This window comes from Aulonocara stuartgranti (genome assembly GCF_965226115.1).
Source record: "Aulonocara stuartgranti genome assembly, chromosome: 15".
Classification (NCBI taxonomy): Eukaryota; Metazoa; Chordata; class Actinopteri; order Cichliformes; family Cichlidae; genus Aulonocara; species Aulonocara stuartgranti.
The window spans coordinates 20,449,007-20,467,523 of record NC_138951.1 but is presented as its reverse complement, the minus strand read 5'-3'; the positions used below and the strand labels follow the sequence as shown (position 1 = coordinate 20,467,523).

General features: G+C 39.8%; 1 protein-coding gene across 6 annotated transcripts in view; it reads right to left on the bottom strand.

Moving 5' to 3' along the window:
• fam184ab (family with sequence similarity 184 member Ab) overlaps window positions 1–18,517 on the bottom strand; it is a 216,016-nt gene that overhangs the window by 49,958 nt on the left and 147,541 nt on the right. For all 6 annotated transcript variants that reach the window (XM_082504918.1, XM_082504923.1, XM_082504919.1 and 3 more), the window contains exons 13-14: window positions 12,459–12,609; window positions 5,571–5,783 (exon numbers count right to left, since the gene is read on the bottom strand). In XM_082504918.1, coding sequence (XP_082361044.1) covers window positions 5,571–5,783; window positions 12,459–12,609 — 364 coding nt within the window. The remainder of the gene's footprint in view (window positions 1–5,570; window positions 5,784–12,458; window positions 12,610–18,517) is intronic.

Sequence of the window (18,517 nt, the reverse complement as noted above, 5' to 3'; positions counted from 1 at the left end):
GAATCAGAAACATTCTACCGAGGCAACTCTGGATAAAAAATATGGGAGTAATACTGAGTGGTGCATGCTGTTTTCTGTTGTGGTGACCAGTAAAATTTAAAGTTCAAATAAGTCTAAAAAAAAATTTACTATCTAATTTAAGTGTCCATGGATGGTAACACTAGGTAATGCACAAATTAGAAGAAAATCTTGATTCACAGGCACGACAATTTACATTTTCACAGTAATCTTACAAGTCCTGTGTGAACTAAGTATACCCAATGAGCCAGTAAATTATAGAACCACTGTGGTCACTTGTTTATGCACAGCTGACCTAAGGTCCCACCACAGGATTTCAATTAGGTTGAGGTCTGGACTTAGTCTCAGTCAGTGTAGTAGATTTGCTGTTGTGCTTGGAATTATTGTCCTATGGTGTGACTCAATGTAGACCAAGCTTTAGCTGTTAGACAGATGGCCTCACATTTGGCTCTACAATACTTTGGTATAAAGAGGAGCTGGTTGGCTCAGCGACTACATGGTACCCAGGACCCATGGCTGCAAAACAAGCCCCGATCATCACTCCTCCATCACTGTCCTTGACAGCTGGTTCGAAGCATTTGTCTCCACCTTGGTCTTGTCTATCCAAAGAGCTTTGGTTCAGATGTCTTGTGGTTTATTCAGATACAAACCTAAGCCATACTGTCCAAGGCTTTCTGCCGGCAACCCTTTAAAACAAGTCATAGTTGATCAGACTTTTTCTAATGATACGCTTATTATAAACTTTAGTATTTAACACACCAGCTTAAGTCTGAGTCTGAGATGTAGCTTTAGGATTTTTTGTTATTTCTCTATGCACTACACGATCCAAACTTGGGCTGAAAGTGCTGGAAAGATTGTGACTGTCACAACCTCTGCTTTTACAGAGATGGTCACATTTGCTGATTATCAATCAATCAAGTGCATTTGATTAGAGACACATGACTAGTCCAATGAGGCTGTTTAACATGTAACCCTCTAAATTCCTATTGAAGCAGTTAGTGTTACTTTTCACAGGACTTCATATCTTGTGTGAAAACCTTTTTACATGACTGCATCAACAGGAAGGATTTATGTCAGTAAAACGAATAACATCAATCCATCTGACAGTGATATTTCAGTGGGTGGTGGGTGCCTGCAATTTTTTAAATATTTATTTGAATTAATATCTACACATCCTTTTAAAAAACACCACTGTTGAAGGTGAAATCATTCTTTCCCTTAGCGTGCAGACAAAAGAAGGCAAGTAAGTATTGGAGAAATAACTAAGACAAAAGATAGGAAATTCCATATAGTGTCAATTGCCTCACCCTCATTCACTGCTTCTATTTGCAGCTTTTTGTTGCAGAGAGTCTGGGAGCAAACTTTGGTTATTTGAATGTGTGTGTATGTGCGTATATAGCAAGGATTTGGAACAAATGTATTACTCCCTGGATATAACTTCCTGTGAAGTGTGAAGAGATAACACCAGACAATATGAATGTACCTCTCATCACCCCCCCCCCCCCACCCCCCCCCCCCCCGCACAGACACACACACCTACACACACACTGACAAATCACAAATCATCCTTCAAATGCCTCCACACGGGATAATTGAGTTTTCTCTCCCTGCGCTCCGACAGAAACAAACACCCCGTCACCATAAAAGCCCTCCATAAAGCTTTTAACACTTGGTTTCCCAGCTTATTAACTAAGTCTGTGACAGAGGAAGAAGTACTCTGAGCAACAAAAAAAGTGGTCAATTTTGTGGGTATAGTGAGCAAATATGTACCAGTGCTGTGTGCGTTTGCATCAGAGGAGAAACAAGTGGAGGAGGAGATGAAGATAACAGAGAGGAGCGTGTTTGTTACAGCAGTCAGTTCGGTTTACGGGGAAATAATGAAGACTGTCGATTTCATAAGAGCTGTGTGACTCACTGTTTTCTATCATTCACACACACACACACACACACACACACACACACACACACACACACACACACACACACACACACACACAGTCTCATACAAATGTGTACTGTGGGAAATGCCAGAAAGACATCATAAGGACGCTGCTTCCTGACCTCCATTCTACTTAAAGTATTAATACAATTACAGCGTCCAAGACGGAGACGGGATTTGGAATTGTGATGTGAAACTGATCCAAATCGACCTTGACTGTGAAATGGACGGATTAGTGCTGAAGAACATTTTCTTGGCACCTTGAGGAGAGGGTATGTTGTGTTTATACTTGCATGTTTTTGACATTATAAAGAGGAAACACAGAGCTGTCAGTAGAGCTGCTTGATGCAGAGGCTGTCTGCTGTCAGTCAGGGCGAGTAATGATGGAGATGAGTCACTGCCACTCTACTCTTGACTCTGACAAGGTTCCACTGCATTCAAAAGTCAAGTAAGACTTCTCCCGAGGAGCATCTCTAACTGGCTGAGAGGATAACAGGAGTCTGTAAGCTCACAGTTCATGTAGTCGTTTAAACTATTTACATTGAATAACAGCATGAAACTTTTCAGGAATGCAACATTTTACATATAAAAACTAAAAGTTCTTATTATGCTGAAATGGAGGACTACTGTCGGCCTGGGGGGGTAATGGCAAAACCCATCGGGTCTTTTTTTAAGGAGTAAAAATGATGTAGTCTTGGACTCCTGCTGCATATGGAGTTAATTAAACCACTCGTATCTATTTTCTACAACCTCTGTCTCTCTTCCACAGCGTGCTTTTGTTCCGTCTTCCTCCCCTCACCCACAACCGGTCGAGGCAGATGGCTGCCCCTCCCTGAGCCTGGTTCTGATGGAGATTTCTTCCTGTTAAAAGGGAGCTTTTCCTTTCCACTGTTGCCAAGTGTTTGCTCACATTTTGCAAATTTTTATGTTCTTCTCTGTGTTATTGTAAGGTATTTACAAACCTTCGCTAGTCTGTGTCAGTGACTGCCATCAGTCTGGGTCTGACCATGACTGTTTAGAGCTATCCTACCACGTGACCTGTGCAAAGTGATCACCCAGAGATTGATGGTGTTGCATCCTCGGTCTCTTGTCTATGTCACCATTCTTTTTTTCTTTTTGCAATATCCTGTCTGGCATAGTGAAATCTACATAAACCTAGATAGTTTTGTAGCTATAATTGAGAGGTGTCACACAGAGGCAATCATAAAACGACTCTTTTATAAAGTGGTGAGCTGAAGGGATGCACTCACTGAACATGTGTGTGTGTAACAGTCCTATTAAAATGTGGCTGTGGAGAATGGGCAGATTGTTATTTGCTGTTTTGTTGAGAATTACTCATCCAAAGAACATGACTGAGTCACTAAAGTCATCTGCCACAGGAAAACAAAGACAGATAAATGAAAACATGTAGAACATCTTGATCAGCTCTCACTTTTTAGCACCCTTGTGTTAGTCTGTTTGAGTTAGGGTAAAAGTTAGAATTAAGTTTAAATTTAGGCTTAGATTTAGGTTAAAGGTTTAGCACTTAGAGCTAATAAACCAGATAATAAACCAACTAATTCAGAACTGAAGAAGGCCCAGTGGTCTTAGAAAACACACTTTTTGAACTAAATAGAAATAATAATGCACTGTATTCGGTGATTGGGGAACATTGAGTGCAGAGGACAGTGTTCACTGATGACTGCTGATTGATGCTCCATGCAGAGCAGAGAGACGTAGGGGTCCCGAGGGTCGCTGAGATGTATTATTATAATTACTGTTTTATTTCTCCGTATGTCACCCACATCCTTTGTTTTGATTAGCGAGAGCAGTACACGCTTCCCAACAACATTTTGTATTAAGTTCTGTATTTGTCTGCAGGCCTATTGATCTATTTGAGCTGGAAAGACTCTCTGTCAGGAGCAAAATCAATTTCAAATTCAGCTTTCAAACAGCAAACACAACAGCAGCGATTAAAAAGTTATTTGCTCTGCAGTGTGTTATCATTGGTCTCTTTGTCTTCACAGGGTTGTGCAAAGGGATTGTAATGTGGCAGGTCTAGCAGCTTGTCCATCCAAAAAGATTGAAATAGGACATAAACTATTATTTTCATGTAATTTGCAATGAACAAAATGTGTCTATTGGGCTGATCAGTCTACTGCTCATGGTACTGATTTGGCCCGAGTCTGTGTTGCAGTATAAATCTTGCCAGTCAGACTGCTTCATGACACATTTTTAGATTTATTTCCTTTCCATCGATAAAACTTTCAGGCATAGAAAAAGAATGTTTTCAGAGGACTCTATGTACTTGTTAAAAACTTAAGTACACTCTTACTGCTTTTGTAAAAAATAAAGATGGCAAGTAGTAGCCAGTAGCGGCTAATCAGAGGCACTTGATAAATTGATTATCAGCAAGTGTGAAAATCTCTAAAAGCAGAAAATGTTGCTCCTTGCTGTACTGGAGCTTCAGGTGCTGTGTAAACAAAATGCCACAATTGTTCAATCAGTGCTAAATTCACCCCAATGTCAGAGAAACAGCAAAAAACCCAAGAGCTACATCACAGACTCTACAGTACAATTAGAAAAAGACTGAACAAGTATGGCCTGTTTGGAGCCTCTTCTCTCTAAAAAGAACTTGGCAGCATGGCTTAAGCTTGGAAAGCTGTATTTAAACAAATTGTAAGACTTCAGTGCTTTGGATAGACCAGACCAAAGTGGGGTGATGATATGGGCTTGTTTTGCAGCCACAGGACTTGGACACTTAGCATTGACTGAGACAACTCTGTATACGCTACCTGTGTGACAGCTCAAGCTTGGCCCAAACTCATGCAACAGGACAATTCAAGCACAGCAGAAAATCTATAACAGATTGGCTAAAAAAGTAAAGGAATCAAGGTGTTTCAATGGCCAGGTCAAAGTGCGGGAGCTCAACCTGCAGCGGTGGGACCTTAAAAGAGCTGTGTATAAATGAAAGCGTGTAAACCTCAATACCTATAAACTTCTTGGAAAGAAGAATGGACCAAAGTTCTTCCACATCAATGGGAGAGACCGATAAAGTCACACAAAATGTATGTCTTCTCTATTCTGTTTTTGACCTATCTATCGATGATATAGATATAGATAGGAACTGAATGGGGATATGGCGAATAACACCGCGTCACGCCAAGTTTAAGCCTATAGCACAAGACACCATCAACTGCAGGATCTACCAAGGAGATGCTTTGTCCCCACTGCTGTTCTGCACAGGCCTGAACCTCACTGACAAGACTGGCTACGGATACCAGCTACAGAATGGAGCCATCATCATCCACCTCCTCTACATGGATGAGATGTAGGAGTGAATGAGACACTGATTCACTGATCCACACCACGAGGATCTACAGCAACAACACTGGAATGTCAGTCGATCTGGGGAAGTGTGGTCGGATGGTAACAAAGAGAGGCAAGGTAGTCAGAACTAAGGGGATTGCACTACCAGAAGGCGATATTGCAGAAATTGAGGACAGCTACAAGTACTTGGGAATCCCACAGCAAATGGGAACCACAAAGACGCCACTAGGAAAGCTGCAACCAACCAAATGAACCTTTGACAAAAAAGCTCTATAGCAGCATTTTTGGGTCACTTTAATGTTACCTTCAAATCACGTTGCCTGGCGTGCTCCATGTCCTGCATGGCGCAGCGGTGGGCCTCCTGCAGACGGTGCTGTCGCCTCTGATGCTCCGTCTGCAGCTCCTCCAGCTGCATCCTCAGGTGCTCCCTCTCCTGGCTGAACTGGTGCTGTAGCTGCTGCAGCGACGACTGCGACTGGGACAGCTGCATCTCCAGACTTTGCTTCAACAAGGATATCTGCACAATAATAAGAACAATACATATTGCAGTGATTGTCAGTAAGAAAGTTGAAGAAGCCGCTGCCTCTAGACCTCTGCATACATAATTAGTTGGATAGAAATCAGGTAGGTGGTCCAGGAAGTGCAAGTTCAGGCTGTCTCAAGGGAACTGCATTTTTACATGGCAGAATAACAAAAAGGTAGAAGGTTGGGGTTGGCAATCAATTTGCCTTAAACAAATATATACTCTCAAGACCTCCAGCAAAAGAGCTTTTTGCTGTGAACATAGCACTAAAAGCAGGCAGCAGTGTGACTCACAAAATTAACCTGTCTAGACAGCTTAGGATTTTGAATTCAAGTGTTGAGATAAGTACGACCTTGCAAAAGCTGCTCTGGCAGCACTGTATGCAACTGCTGCCAGGTCAAAAAACACATTCTAATCAGAAATCCCGATGAAGAAGATCGACAGTAAACTTTAGGGGCATCAAACTCATTTAAGGTCACGGGCCCATAAGTTACTTACTACACAATTTAATGTCAAGTAGGCTGAGCCAATAAAATCACTTAAAATAACCCAGTTCTTAAAACAGAAGCAACCATCCATTCACAAAGCAGATGTTTGGAATGTGATCAGAAAATCTTTTAGAAAGGCTTTATAAATTCAAAAATGCTGATTTTAATTTAGCCAGTCTCACCCTTAAGATCGTCTTCTTATGCACTCACAGACAGCTTGTAGTGGGTCTGCGGTTTCTATATTACTCCCTGAAAGTTGTGCTCTGATGGTGTGCTTCTTGCACACACACAACTTCTCTTCCTCTTCTTGACCTAAATTTCATGTAGGGGGTCATTGTTGAATTTCTATTATTGTAGCTTTGGTGATAGTGAAATGAAAATCAGTTAAGACTTCTGACTTTCATGGACTTATTCTCAGAATATTGTGATCACACCCCTACACCTCTTTACACAAGTTTCAGGGTAAAGATCTCACAGACAAACAGGAGCATTTGTACCCTGAATGTGCAACTCCGCTCTATGGACTGTGAAAGCTGAACGAATTATCCGGCTTTGAGCTTTTAATTAAAAATACAACAATACTGTCAAACATAATCGGAGAAAGTTGTTGATAAATCCATCATCTTGTGCAGCCACTTGCAGATCATCGTTTCTGAGATAGTAAACACAACAGGAAAGACTCTCTGTGATCTAAATAGAGTAGCTTTGCCGCAGGAACTGCTTCACTAATTTGGAAATTACATTATCACTCAGACATGAGTCACACATTTTTTTGCATGGTGGCAAATCTTTATTAGCAGGCACATATGATTATATATGCTGCACACTGATCCTGTATTATCTAAAATTGACTTGCTCATATAGCTTGCAAATTGTGGACTTAGTGGGGAGGGTTTTTGTATAATAGGTGAAAACTTGCATAATGTATTAAACAGTTTCCACATTCCCTACATTTATACACATTGGCATCCTTGTTTCAAACATTGATATCCACTAAGGTTAAAACAGGGGCCTGATTTACTAAACTGAGAGTGGAAAGTCTTTTGTTTTATCTACTAAGAGTAAAAGGTTTTGTGTTTTGTTGCTGCAATTTTGAATAGTTGAATTATCACCTGGTGATTATGTAACCAACATGAAATGCCACTTTTATAATGACAGCCCATCACTTTAGGGACATTTTGCACGTCATGTCAGGCATTTTAAGCTTTCTGTGCCTCGTTTCACTGTGTTTTGTGCCAGCTGTAAAAAAAGAAGGTCATCACAAATTGCCAACAGTGAGAGTAAATCCTGGACTGATGGCAGTGATTTTGCATGTCTTGCAATTATAAAGTCAGCAGTGCCGACCTCTCTAAGTAGTAACTTTTTGGGGTTTTTGGGTTTCTCCCATAAATCATGTAAAGCTAGAACCATACACTAGAAAACAAAGACAAATTTAATTTATTTAGCTCATTTCATTATATGAAAACTAAATCTGCTTAATACAAAATATTAAGACATGAACCCCTCCCCCCCAAAATAAAGTTTACAATGCCTTAAGGGAGTGAAAACTGCAAAACAGAACAAACAACAACAACAAAAAATATTAAGTGTAGGCCTTTGTGAATAGAAGGGTTTGGAGTCTGTTTGACACACAGATTTAGTTGATCTCAATTTAATCAACATTTTATATTGCGCTGAGAGCCATTGAAGTCATTTCATTACTGGGGTAATGCAGGTAATTTGCGGGTAAAACAGTGACCTATAAGGATTCTGGCTGCTGCATTTTGGACAAGCTGAAGATGCCGATGATGTTGATCATTTGGGAAATCCTGCAAATAGAGCGTTGCAATAATATAACCTACTTGATTTGAATGCATGAACGAATTTCTCAGAGTCAGTTTTAGAGAAGATTTTTCTAATCTTAGATACATTTTAAGTTGTAGAAAGCAGTTCTGGTAATTATAATGATGTGGTTATAAAAACTGAGGTCACTTTTTAAAATGACACCAAGGTTTGTGACTTGATCACTGTGTTTTAGAGAAATGGATGATAAATATGAACACATTTTGGACTAAAAGTATTTCTGTCCTGTCTCTGTTCAGTTCTAAAAAGTTTTGAGACATTCAGGACTTCAAGTCATCAATGCAGCTTATTGGTTTATGACCAGAGGTTAGATCATAAGAGGGAAGTGGTAAGTACAACTGCGTGTCATTGCTATAAGAATATGAGGCTATATTATGACAGTACCAAGTGGGAGCACGTAAAAGTTGAACAGTAATGGACCAAGGACTGACCCTTGAGGAACCCCCAATTGAATTTTGCATTTGAATGGATCTAAAACTGCTAATTGAAACATAAAAAAACTTCGACCCTTTAGATACGATTAGAAGCAATAATGTGTCTGACCTGTTAAACCTACTGAGTCATGAAGCCTTTAGTTAGATTATGATATGGTACAATTATTAATTACTAATAGATTTAAGTTAGTTTTATTGGGTGACAGTGTGATTACAGCACATTTAAAAGAAACAGGGAAAAAGCCAAACTGGAGAGAGCTGTTGATAAAATTTACTAAAAGATTTGTAAAACAGTGAAATACAGATTTGACAACTTACATATATTAATTTTGTATCATTTTTGCTATAGCTGGCATTTTTGAGAAATTTCTTGCTCACAGTTGTCAGATAGACACATATAATGGAGGTTGGGCTTAAAAACCACACTGATTAAGCTTTTGCATGAGTTCAATAAGGAAGATCTGTTTTCACTCATCTGCTCGCTTCTAGTCTGCTGTTATTATGTTCTTTACTGTATTCAAAGTTTCAGACGTGTAGCCCTGTATTATTTAATGGTAAATGGACTGATTCTTATATTTTCTACTCTCCCAGAGTATTCAAAGAGCTCTACACAACATGGCACATTCACCCATTCACTGTCTTCTATGCTTTTAAGTGCTTTCTAACTACCATTCACACTCATACTCCGATGGATGCATTGGAGAGCAACTTGGGGTTAATATCTTATCAAGGATATTTGGCATGCAGACTAGTGGGAGCCAGGGATCGAACCACCAACAGATGACCTGCTTTACCTCCTGAGGTACAGTCATACAGCCATGAGCTATAGTGTATATGATAATATTAGACATAATATTATAACATTTCCCCCTCAATATTATCTTACTTTGGTGCATTTTATTTGCCAAAAATGAAACAAAAAAAAACAGTGAACATAAGTCAAAGATGAAATTCACATGCAGCCAAATTCTTCTTCTTGTTAATCCTGAAGTTGATAATCATGAAGTGAAAATCTGATATTGTGACAGTGATGGTGTGGATGCCACTGACCCTTTTTAATTTGGTTTTTCACTGAGATTCAAAGCGGAGGTTTTCAAGCTTTACCAACTCTGCGTTTGAGTGCAAAATTACCCGCATATATCATTCACATTAGGCGTTATTTACAACGACACTAATATTTTCAATGCTTGTGCCTTTTGAAAACACACTTTGGAGCATGCTGTGCATCAAGGCCTTACTGGCACTGACATCTGCCATTTGATTTCTAAACAGCCTCTTCTCCATCAGTGCGTATTTGTCAAGAGCCTGACTGCTGCTCTGATTTGGCATTGGAGTAAATAAATATGGTTTAGCTGATTGTGAGGTGCGGAGCTGCCACATTAATCACCGATGACAGGGTGGGCATGTTGAAGACCAGCAATTAATGCAAGAGACATGCACAAACAAACAGAAATAAAGCTGTTGATTCTGCACGTACGATGACCACAGGAGAGCTTAGTCATGCCACATTAATATTACTGTGCAGTCATTAGCTACAGCAGCCGGCTCTGGTGTGCGTTAAACACTAACACATAATGAATACGTGAATCTGTGTGCCAGTGTTAGGAGGAAATCTGTGAGTCTGGCACAGACAAGCCATCACAGGCACAACATACACCTAGAAGAGAGGTAGCTCTTATTGCTTCAATAATGTTTCGCCCATCATATTGATTTTCTCACCACTGGTATAATTACAACCACTTGACTCCAGGCTGTGGGCATTTTGTGTTCAAAAAGGTCTGTTGATTGTAAGTTGAAGATTAAACCTTTAAATCTTTAACCAGTATTGTTGCGTAACAGTACTTTACAGACACACTTGGTGTACAGATGCTATGTGATTTCTTGTGTTAATAAAAGCTGTTAGTTTCTTGCTGTTCCTGTTTTTATTTAAAATATATCCTTTCTCAGCAATGCCTTTGTTTGTGTCTACACTCACTGGACACTTTATTTATCACACCTTGTTACTACTGGGGTGGACCCTCTTTTACCTTTGCCTTTAATTCTTGATGGCAGAGATTCAACAAGGTGCTGAAAACATTCCTCAGAGATTTTGGGAGATTTTATGAGATCACATCTCAAAGTTGCTCCTTTTGGATTGGTTGAGGCCACTGGAGTAAACTCCTTGTCATGGTCAAGAAACCAATATGACATAATTTTAGTGGTCAAAAAGGGATGGACATGATCAGCAACAATACTCAGGTAGGATGGCATTTAAACAATGCTCATTTGGTACTGAGGAATCCAAAGTGTGCCCAAAAATATATTCTTCACACTATTACACCACCACCAGCCTGAACCTTTAATACAAGGCAGAAAAATTCTGAACCTGCCATCTGAATATTGCAGAAGAAATCGAGACTCATTAGACCACTTTTCCCAATCTTCAGTTCTGTCTAATTTTGGTGAGCGTGTGAAAATTGTGGCTTTAGTTTCCTGTTCAGGTCATCGTGACCATGTCTACATGCATAAATGCATTGAGTTGGTTACATGTGATTGGTTAATAAAATATTAGCAATAATGAGCAGTAGTGTGTTTTCCCTCCTTTTTCTTCTTTATCGACTTCTCCCCTCTAATTATCTACAGCTTGGTGTACTTTCAGGTTGCAGTCACATAACCAACACAATTACCTCACATGTTTATCTCTAATTACTTTTCCTTGACTTCAGTGTCAAAAGCTTTGAGGTGAAGTACCTGTGTGAAGACGACCTCTTCAAAAGTGGCCCACACAGCTCACACCACTTTCATTAGGGTGCTTAATAATGTGGTGGGTGATGTGAGTCAGCCCTGGTGATACTACAGAAGTAGTACAGCCTTATCTGTTCTTATTATTTTTCTTTATGCAGGCTATATGAACTTAGACATTGATGTGAATAATGTTTCCATTACCAAGTGGGAAAAAGTGAGAAACTTTGCAGTCACAATGAAATAAAATGGTTTGAATAAGAAATGTGGCTCACCATGCTGTCCACTCATGTTGTCCACTCATCTACTTAAACGCTTCCTTTATTAAAGCTTTTAGAATCTCTGACATGAAACTAATTAAAGGTAATCCCAAAAACTGGAAGTACAGCAACCCCGAAAATGAGAACAAAAGCACAGCAAAATGAGTTACACAACAACATTCACCTCTCTTTGAACTATGAAATAGGGAAAATTATCTTTATTTATACAGTGAGCTTGGCAAACTGTTAAGATTCAAAACATATCGGCATATTAAATCATTACGGCACAGGCGGTAATTTACATCATCTGTTTCACTTGTCAGGTATGTTGATCATTTTGGTTTGTGAACGTTTGAATGGTGTGCTGCTATGAACCCTGGGAAGGCCTTATTTTCTTAGAGTTGGGAAGTGTATCATCTGCTAAAGGAGGTAAGGAAGCATGCACTGAAGCACCTTTTCTTTGCAACTTGAGAATTTGACCAGCTCTTATTACAGCTGCCATGCAGATGATTTAATCAGAAGCCCTCTTAAGTACAAATGACTATTTGACCACAACCAAAGTCACATCTCTGCTTTTGTCTTTGTTTTATCATCTGTTTATTGTCCTGTTTTCCTGTTTGTGTCCTGCCTTAGTACTGGTTTGTTTTCTCATGTTATTCTCATGTGTTTTGATTTTTCTTTGTATTCAATGTGTGTCTGCTCATCACTGCAGCTTTTTAATTCACACCTATTTATGAGCTTACTAAGTCACAGTAGTCTTTCAAAATCTACCAATATTTACTTACAAAATTCCCAAAACACAACATAAACACCAACATTCACTTAACATTTCAATATGTGCCCTTTTAGTGTTTTGCACAGAGACAGTAAAGTGAACAGAAGGATGGGCGGCACTGTTTGTGCTCCCATTGGGAAGAGCCTCACCTGTTCTAGCAGGTCCTCCACTTTCCTTTGCCAGCTCTCCCTGGCATTGCTCAGTTCCTGCTCCTTGCTTTGCGCCAGCTGAGCCAAGGCTGAGTTTTTGTCCTCCTCGTGCTCCTCTTTCAGCTCCTCACGTAGCTTCTTACACTCCTGCCTATAGCACAGCACAAAATGAAACACATATGCGTTTATGTTTCAGGCGCTTTATTAATCATCCAGTGTGATTCACAAAACCTGTGCGGAAAAATACACAAATTCAATCTGTGAACTGCAAAGTTCCAGAAAACCTGAGAGTAAAACAGTGTGACAGAGGAATCAAGTAAATCTTAGTGAGCTCAATAAAGACCCTTCAGCAGCAGCGTTACTGACAGGTAGCTTAGATCAGAGGACGCTCCATTTCAGCACTTTTACCGCCGTTTGTGAGATGGAAATTAGATTTTTGGAAAACAGTGGGAACCTCCTCAAACTTCTTTCTTGTGAGTGAATAACCATAAATCATTGGAACTGGGGGATTGCCTATATTGATTAAGTGTCAACTCTCAAACTGATTTATGTGCTGTGCTGACAAGAAATTGAGCACAGCGTTAGTTCAATCAGGGCATGCAGTCAAGCCCAGCAGTGACCACAGATAAAATAATTTTAACGCCCACTCATGTCAGCTGATACCCTCATATAGATTCAGGTGGCAAATTTAATATAGGGCCTACTGCTTTAGTGTGGAAGCCACTTTGCAACCCACTTCTGCCAGGTTTCTCCAAAAACTCCCTGGGGGAGTCCCTCCCTTTAGTCAATCAAGAGTGCTGCAGTGAGAGTACTGACAGAGACTAGAAACAGCACATTCCTCCCAAATTAGCATCGTCGCCCTGTTAAATCCAGAACTGATGTTAAAATCCTTCTCCTTACATATAAAATCTTGAACAATCAGGCCCGTATCATATTTTAAAGACCTTGTAGCACCATATTATCCTAAAAGATCACTTTGGTCTCAGACTGCTCCTGTACTCTAGAATCAGGCCCCTCTACTTTGAATCAGGCTCCTCGCACTGAGCTTTTCTTCTTCACTCATCTCTTTTCACTCTCTGTGTATTCATACACCACTACTGTAGTTAATCATTAGTTCTTATTCATCTCTATCACTCTCTCACAGTGTGTCCTTTGTCCTCTCTTCCTCCCCTCACCCCCATCCGGTCGTGGCAGAACGTTGCCTCTCCCTGAGCCTGTTTCTGTCGGATGTTTTTCCTTCCCTCTGTCGCCAAGCGCTTGCTCAATGGGGGTCATGTGATTGTTGGGGTTTCTATCTAATATTGTAGCGTCTTTACCTTACAATATAAAACACATTGAGGGGACTGTTGTTGTGAATTGGTGCTATATAAATAACCCCAGCTCCTCCTTTCACGCTTTATCTGACTTAATCTGAAATCTGCTGTCAATGATGCTTGATCTTCTCTGTGCTCCTGCTGATGCCCTCCCCATCACCAGTTTTTACTGTCTCCATAATGAAGGGTGGCAAGGTCCCAGAACGAAGCTGCCAAAAAATGAATTACTCCAGTCATAAATATTAATCTTCTTTTGTCTACAGGGGTCTTGACTGAACTGAAATTATGGATTGCCTGGAGGGTATCAAATAAATCTAACAGGTATGCTCTGGGAAAATAAGGAACTAGAATTCAGCTAATTCCCCCAAATGTTGTGTGTTAGGTTTAGGCTGATTTTGTGGAGATGACAACAAAGTCTGAAAGAAGAGACTCAAACAAGCAGCTAGGAATTGGCTTGAAAAGTAAAGGTGCTTCAGAGAGCTCTATAACACTTTATGGGAACAATAAATTGTCCTGAATCATTAGACCTCAACACAGCTTCCACTGAGCGCCCATCACTCTCCAACACTTCGGCTAACAGCTCTGCGAATGGCAGTGTGTGTGTCTGCGCGCTGCCAATGTGATAGCTGTGTGGGAGTAGAAATGGCAGCTGTTAAATGAAGTATCCAGGCAAACACATTTTTTCTCTCACTTCGAGAGCTGCAAAGTGTCAGACTGAAGGCAGGCTATAACACACACAGCGATGCAGTCACACACCACAAAGTCACGTTCATAATGCGGCACACTTGACACGTGTCATCATTCACGTCCTCGTTCGGCATAAAGCAGACGTTCTCCCTCTCTCTTGCTCTCTCACAGACACATCCAGACTTGAGGCGTCAATGATCTCTGCTCTTCTCTTCTCTGCTGTGCAGGAAGAGCCGAGGGCAAATGGAAAGAGGTAAAAACATGAAGGGATGAAGGAACTTTCAAAGATGGAAGGAATATCCGGATCAAATGTGGGATAATTGGCTGGATTCAGGGATCGTACAGGCAGATATGAGCCGCATGTGCTCATTTAAGGTGCGTGTGACATTATAATTTACTGTGTGCTCAAAATATGTAATCATTCTAACAAGAACTTTGTTCGTACAGTACTTTTAAAACACACAGTTACAATGTGCTTCACAAACTGGGGCGCCACTGTAACTCACCTGGTTGAGCTAGCGACCCGGACACTAAAGGCTAGGGACCTTATGGCAATTCGAGACAGAAGATTTCCCATGTGTCATTCGCCCTCACTCTCTCACCCCCTTCCTGTCTACCCTCTGCACTGTCCACCAAATAGGCTAAAACATAATCAAAGAAGATTAAAAATAAACCTTTTAAAGCATAAATGATTTTTTTTTGTGTTCTAAATTGCAATAAAATTTAACCTTTTATACTTGTATACATACGTCAGCATGCACAATTCATTTTGTTAATTTTATTATTGTGACATGGAAACCTAAATAACAAGAAACCAGAGCCACAGTAGCACCATAAACAATCCAACCTGATGTTTTTCCCAAGATTTGCAAACAAAGGTTAATAACTTATAAACACCCAAAATTACAAATCATCACAATCTGTACATAAAAACACTATTTTTTTCAAAACATCCCACTAGATGAAGGTATTCTTAACTTGTCATAACTAAGGACTATACAGAAAAAAGTCACTCATTGTTTGTTGTTGTCCTAAACAGGGTTTAGGACTGTATGTTTCGTTAATTTGAACATATGCAAATTTTTGTCATTTCTTTTCAATGACTTTACTGTAGATTTGCTGCAGTGCATTGCCCTGTTGCATGACCCAGTTTGGGCCAAGCTTTAGACAAGTGCATCACATTTGACTTTAGAATATTTTGGTACACAGAAGAGTTCGTGGTTGACTCAGTGTCTCCGAGGCACCCAGGTGCCAGGTAGCTATGAAATAGGGGTGGGTTTTGATAATCGATTTATCGATTAAAATCTATTCTGGCTTGGATAACGTGATATCGATTCATTAAAATCGTGAATCGATTTTTTAATATTAATTTATTTTGCCCGAAACGCCAGAATCTCAGGTTAAACCTCACAAAATTTCAAGAACCACCAAACAGCTAAAACAGTAAATGAGAGCAGGTACACGGATTCTGCACAAAATCGTAAACACAAAGCGCGGACCCGCCGACGGATCAGAATCAGTGAGATGTCGCCTTTCTCACTTGACGGCACGGACACGGTTGGGGCTGGAAGCCGACAGCTCGCTGATTCTGATGTTTCGGCAGGTCCGCGCTTTGTGTTTATGCCTTTTTTTGCGCTGGTTCTGAAGCTGTTAGTTTGATGTCTCTCCAAACATTATTGACCGAACCAGCAGCAAAAAAAGATCCAAACTACGCTTCACAAAAACATCGTCATGAATTCCCTCTGACGTTTGCTGTTTTGCTTCCACCACACTTCACGCACAGCTCTCTCTCTCTCTGTGTCTCTTAGTATACTTCAAGAACAGTTTCCCATCTAAAAATCTGTTTTCTGTATTATTCGCTTGCTTGTTACGCACAAGTCTACTGTTGTTTACAGCGCTGTCGGCCGCTGTTTTTTCCCTTTTACTTACTTCCGAAAAGAAAGCCTCATTTCTGCGGTTCAATAGGCTTCTGAACAAATTTAAACTTTTTAAAATGATGCAAAATGCAAAACGCTTAGCCGTGTCTCTAATAAAACCGCTGTAACTTCAGAAGTAATGTTCATAAGTTGATTAATGGTTTTCTTTTGTTTTTGATGTACTGCAGAATATTTTTATAAAATCCCAGGCCAGGAAAATCCCCTTCATGTTTTTCTGTGTTTTATCTTCAGCTACTTTGACACAAAGGCATCTGCTGTGATGCTCACACCTTTGATAAAGTCTTGCGTGTGTCAGCTTCCTTTTAATAGATACAAAAATATGTAAATGTACTGATCTGAATTATAATATTTCTGACTGTCTGAGGCAAAATTTCCCAGATTTAAATCGAATCGAATCGTGGATCGAATCGATTCGGGACCTTGCGAATCTGAATCGAAGCGATTCTAGAAATCCGTGACGATACCCAGCCCTACTATGAAACCAGCCCAAATCATCACCACTCCACCACCGTGCTCAACAGCTAGTATGACGTGTTTGCGGTGATATCCTGCATTTGTTTTTGTTTGTTTTTTTCAAACACGGTGCTGTGCATTATTGCCAAACATCTGCACTTTGGTCTCGTCTGGACATTTTTCCAGAGGGCTTGTGGTTCGTTCAGGTGCAGCATTTTAAACTAAAGCTGTGCTGTCACATTCTTTTTCAAGGGGAAGAGGCTTTCTCTCCTTTCTCCAACAACGTGCTAAATGTTCTGCTTTTATAGAGATTCTCAATTAATCAAGTATATATGATTAGCAGCACCTAGCTACTTCTTATTAGAAGTAGTATAGGTGTACTGAGTTCTTCACAGTACTGCACAAAGACTGTATATTCACCTTTTAATGTTGATTATTATTGCACATACAGTGTAGTTTAGCTTCTATAGTGAACTTCTAAGAACTATGTGATTTAGTTAGTTTACATAGGGGCAAATTTATCAACATCCTGTCTGCTGTTTTTCATTCTTTAAGTCCACACATCCCTGCAGCATAATTAAACACATACATCATATAGTTAAGAAGAAATGTAACAGTCAAGGTCTTTGCATATTTATAACTTGCTGACAAAAGACTCCGATGCTCTCCATTCCAAATCTGTGAACCTACATACATACTCACATAAAGGAGACGTGCCCAGAATAATTTAATATAAGCAGAGAATGATTAAGAAGAATGTTTAAGAAAATGCTGCCTACAAAAATATGTTTTTGACAGACCTTTACAACAAACCACAGCTTCAGCCAACTGATGCTGCTGTTTCAATATTTATCATTTATAAGAGTCAATACTGCTGCTTGTGAGTCTGAAATAAGAACAATGAGGTGGACCTGAATTTAATGTGTATAATGTATATTGTGTAAAAGCCCACTGTGAGGGAAACCAGCCACCAGGCTTATACTGACTCACAGTTACTGCATCACAGGATTTCCAAGCAGCTGCCAGTCGCACGAGACATTTTGGCTGCTGGTACTTTGACAGATTTCTGATTTGCACCAGGCAACGAGACCCATTGCAAAGCTAACACGCGCATCAACTTATGTGGTGCTAAATCCCTGTGGTAGGCCAAAACGTGGAGGTCTTACTTCTCCTTTTGTCTTTTTTGCCATTCTTACATGTACTCTTGTGTATTTAGGCCGGACATTTCCAAACCAGCAAATGTAAGCGATAACATTGATAATGAGAACTGATGGGGTGTGAAGTGTAAAAACAAATACAGAAATAGAAATATATGGACTAACCACTTGTCTGCAAGTTTCCTTGCAGAATACTTTCTATACAAGTAACAACAACAGTACAAATTCAAACTCAGATCTAAAAACATTTACTGGATTTTCCACTTTAGAATTAAAAAAAAAAAAGATATTAGTATGACATTAACAATATAAACTTTAGCCTGATTATGTTTCGGGTGCCTGCAGACATTTTAATAATGAGTGACTGATGATTTATTTATTATTCAATATTAAACAAGCAGGTTCACCGCACAGAAAGAAAAAAAAAAAGAGAAAGTCGTAGTTTTGGAGTCACATTAATAAAATTATCCCCTAAAGAACAGCCGGCTCACATTACAGGATGATGTGGGTAA